The sequence below is a fragment of the Papaver somniferum genome, unplaced genomic scaffold (assembly GCF_003573695.1).
Source record: "Papaver somniferum cultivar HN1 unplaced genomic scaffold, ASM357369v1 unplaced-scaffold_114, whole genome shotgun sequence".
Lineage (NCBI taxonomy): Eukaryota > Viridiplantae > Streptophyta > Magnoliopsida > Ranunculales > Papaveraceae > Papaver > Papaver somniferum.
This window is the reverse complement of record NW_020620381.1, coordinates 1,590,212-1,592,352: the sequence shown is the minus strand read 5'-3', so window position 1 is coordinate 1,592,352 and position 2,141 is coordinate 1,590,212. Positions and strand designations below refer to the sequence as shown.

The 2,141-nt window shown below is 35.4% G+C and overlaps 1 protein-coding gene across 1 annotated transcript; it reads right to left on the bottom strand.

Moving 5' to 3' along the window:
• Positions 1 to 962: 962 nt before the first annotated feature.
• LOC113328776 (MLP-like protein 34) lies at positions 963 to 1,750 on the bottom strand. The gene is made up of 2 exons (XM_026575788.1): positions 1,511 to 1,750; positions 963 to 1,434 (listed from the first exon to the last, which is right to left on the bottom strand). Exons 1-2 carry the CDS (start codon positions 1,695 to 1,697, stop codon positions 1,148 to 1,150), a joined length of 474 nt encoding a protein of 157 aa, XP_026431573.1. The 5' UTR covers positions 1,698 to 1,750; the 3' UTR covers positions 963 to 1,147.
• Positions 1,751 to 2,141: the final 391 nt, after the last annotated feature.

Below are 2,141 nucleotides of genomic sequence, written 5' to 3'. Positions count from 1 at the left end.
AACAGTAAATGGTGGGGCCAGAATCAACCAGAAGCTAGAATCAACGTGGAGCTCCGGTGAATGAGGACGCTTTAAAACACTATGTTATTATATAGATAATAGTATGGAAAAGTTAAGATCCTGCGATTTATAAGCTTTGGGAAACCCTAACATTAAAGTCAGTTTCCGAGGTTAGTTAGGCCTATGGACTTCAATTCAATATGGAAAATTTAGGCAAGTCATTTGATCACACCTTTATTCCTCCACATTTCCACGTCCTGATTTATTGTCCACGTGTTAAATCCAACGACTTATTGCGAATCATTTGACACCTTTACTCCACGTTACCGATTTATCGTCCACTTATTAGACCCAACAAGGCTACACGTGAGGAGGCGTGTTGAGATTATTAATCTTACATTAATCCCACATAATATGGGAAGTCTAAGATTTCACCTTATAAGCCTTGGGAAACCCTAACCTTGCAAGACAATTTTCGAGGTTAGCTAGATCCGTAGACTTTAATAGTTGTTAATTATGAAAAGAAGGTGTTGGTGATATAAGTGATAAAAGGCGGCTTCGTTGAATAAAATTTGGTAACCAATCTTAAGTGTGGATCATGGTGATATTATCTTGTAATAAGTTTCTTTCTGGGTAGTTTGTGTTTATATTGAAGAAGTTCTGAGATAGTGAAGCAAAGATAGTTGATGACACTATTGGTAGTTTTCAACCGTCTTTAGCTAAATCCAGATTTGGATGTTGGTGATAGGATTTCAACGGAGAACCAAAAAAAAGATGGTAGAATGGAAGAAGATGGTTTTTCGTTATGGGTAACTTTTCAGATTAATTCTACTTTTTAATGAAAATAAGAAAAATAAAAATAATTAGGTGAAGTGGATAATTTAAAAGTCACCCGTTGGTCTAATTACCAACTCTTAATTTTTTAAATATTATGTACCGTTCCCACGTGTATGGTATATTTATCGGGTACCAACGCTTATATAGCCCTTTATTACTTAATAAGAATAGATAAATAGCTTCCAAGTCTATATTTCAAATTTATATTAGATGTCTAATAGTATATTAAAACATCGAGAACAATTTTATTTTATTGCTATAATGTCTCATCGTATATATATTTATTTATAGATATAGATATATATCGTGTCTACTCTGCTTCCTTGAGCAAATTGGTATCCAATTCCTTGATAAAATCTTCCACCCATTTGTTTACGTATGTTGGATCAGGGACATGTTCATGGAGTTTCTCGTAGTGTACAGACCACTTCACAAGGCAATTATAGTTCGCATCCCTCTGTGTTGGGGTTACAGAAAATCTTCTTGTAAATATTTTGAAATGATTTGTCAGTTCTCCATCGAAAATTGTGCAAGTCAATGACATGTTTTTATGGTCCACCGAAGTTAACTCCTCCTTCGCCATGACCACAGAACCTTCTGTAATAATGAACAAGTATATGAACAAGAGGAAAACAGTTATATTGGAAGTCAGAAAGCTAAAGACTGTACGTACCTAGTATATAGTTCCAAACAAATACACTTCCAACGCCAATTTCACCGTCTCCTGGGAGAACTTGGACATTCTGGACCGTTTTAGGAGCATATTTTGAAAGCTTTGATGCACCACGAGTCATCACAGAGAATAACTTCTTTGCGGAGCATTTAGCTTTAACTTCAACTTGAACATGAGTTTCAGTCATTATGCTTTGAATTAAACCTTAAGGTTATTCCGCTGAATGGATAGAATGAAAATGCTGTTCGAGTTTTTATAGCCCAAAATTATGCTTATGCAAGTACGTCACTATAGAATATAATTCGATGAAGTATTGATTGACACTAACAGTTATCCATTTAGAAACAATGTTTGTGTGTGTGTGGTGGGGTGGGGTGGGCGGTCTATAACCATTAGGAAACAACGTGGTTTGTAGTTTGTACGTAGTTTGTTGAGTTCCCCTGTTGCGTGCACTCCTTAGAACCACAAAGTACTTCACTAATCTATTCTACCCACTTTAATTAGGTAGAAAGAAAAATTCAGTAAGTGGTGCTCTAAGTAAGCTTTGGATATATTCCTCTTCATCTTTTTTCTTTTGGAGAAGATAAAATTTACTCCCAGATGTGACAATAGTACGAAGAGCTATTTCATA

Bases quoted from the DNA above. Each gene is read 5' to 3' on its own strand.
- LOC113328776 (XM_026575788.1), bottom strand. From the start codon at position 1,697: ATGACTGAAACTCATGTTCAAGTTGAAGTTAAAGCTAAATGCTCCGCA. The intron at 1,435-1,510 runs GTACGTACAGTC...TCATTATTACAG, and splicing joins TGTTTGGAACTATATACTAG to AAGGTTCTGTGGTCATGGCG.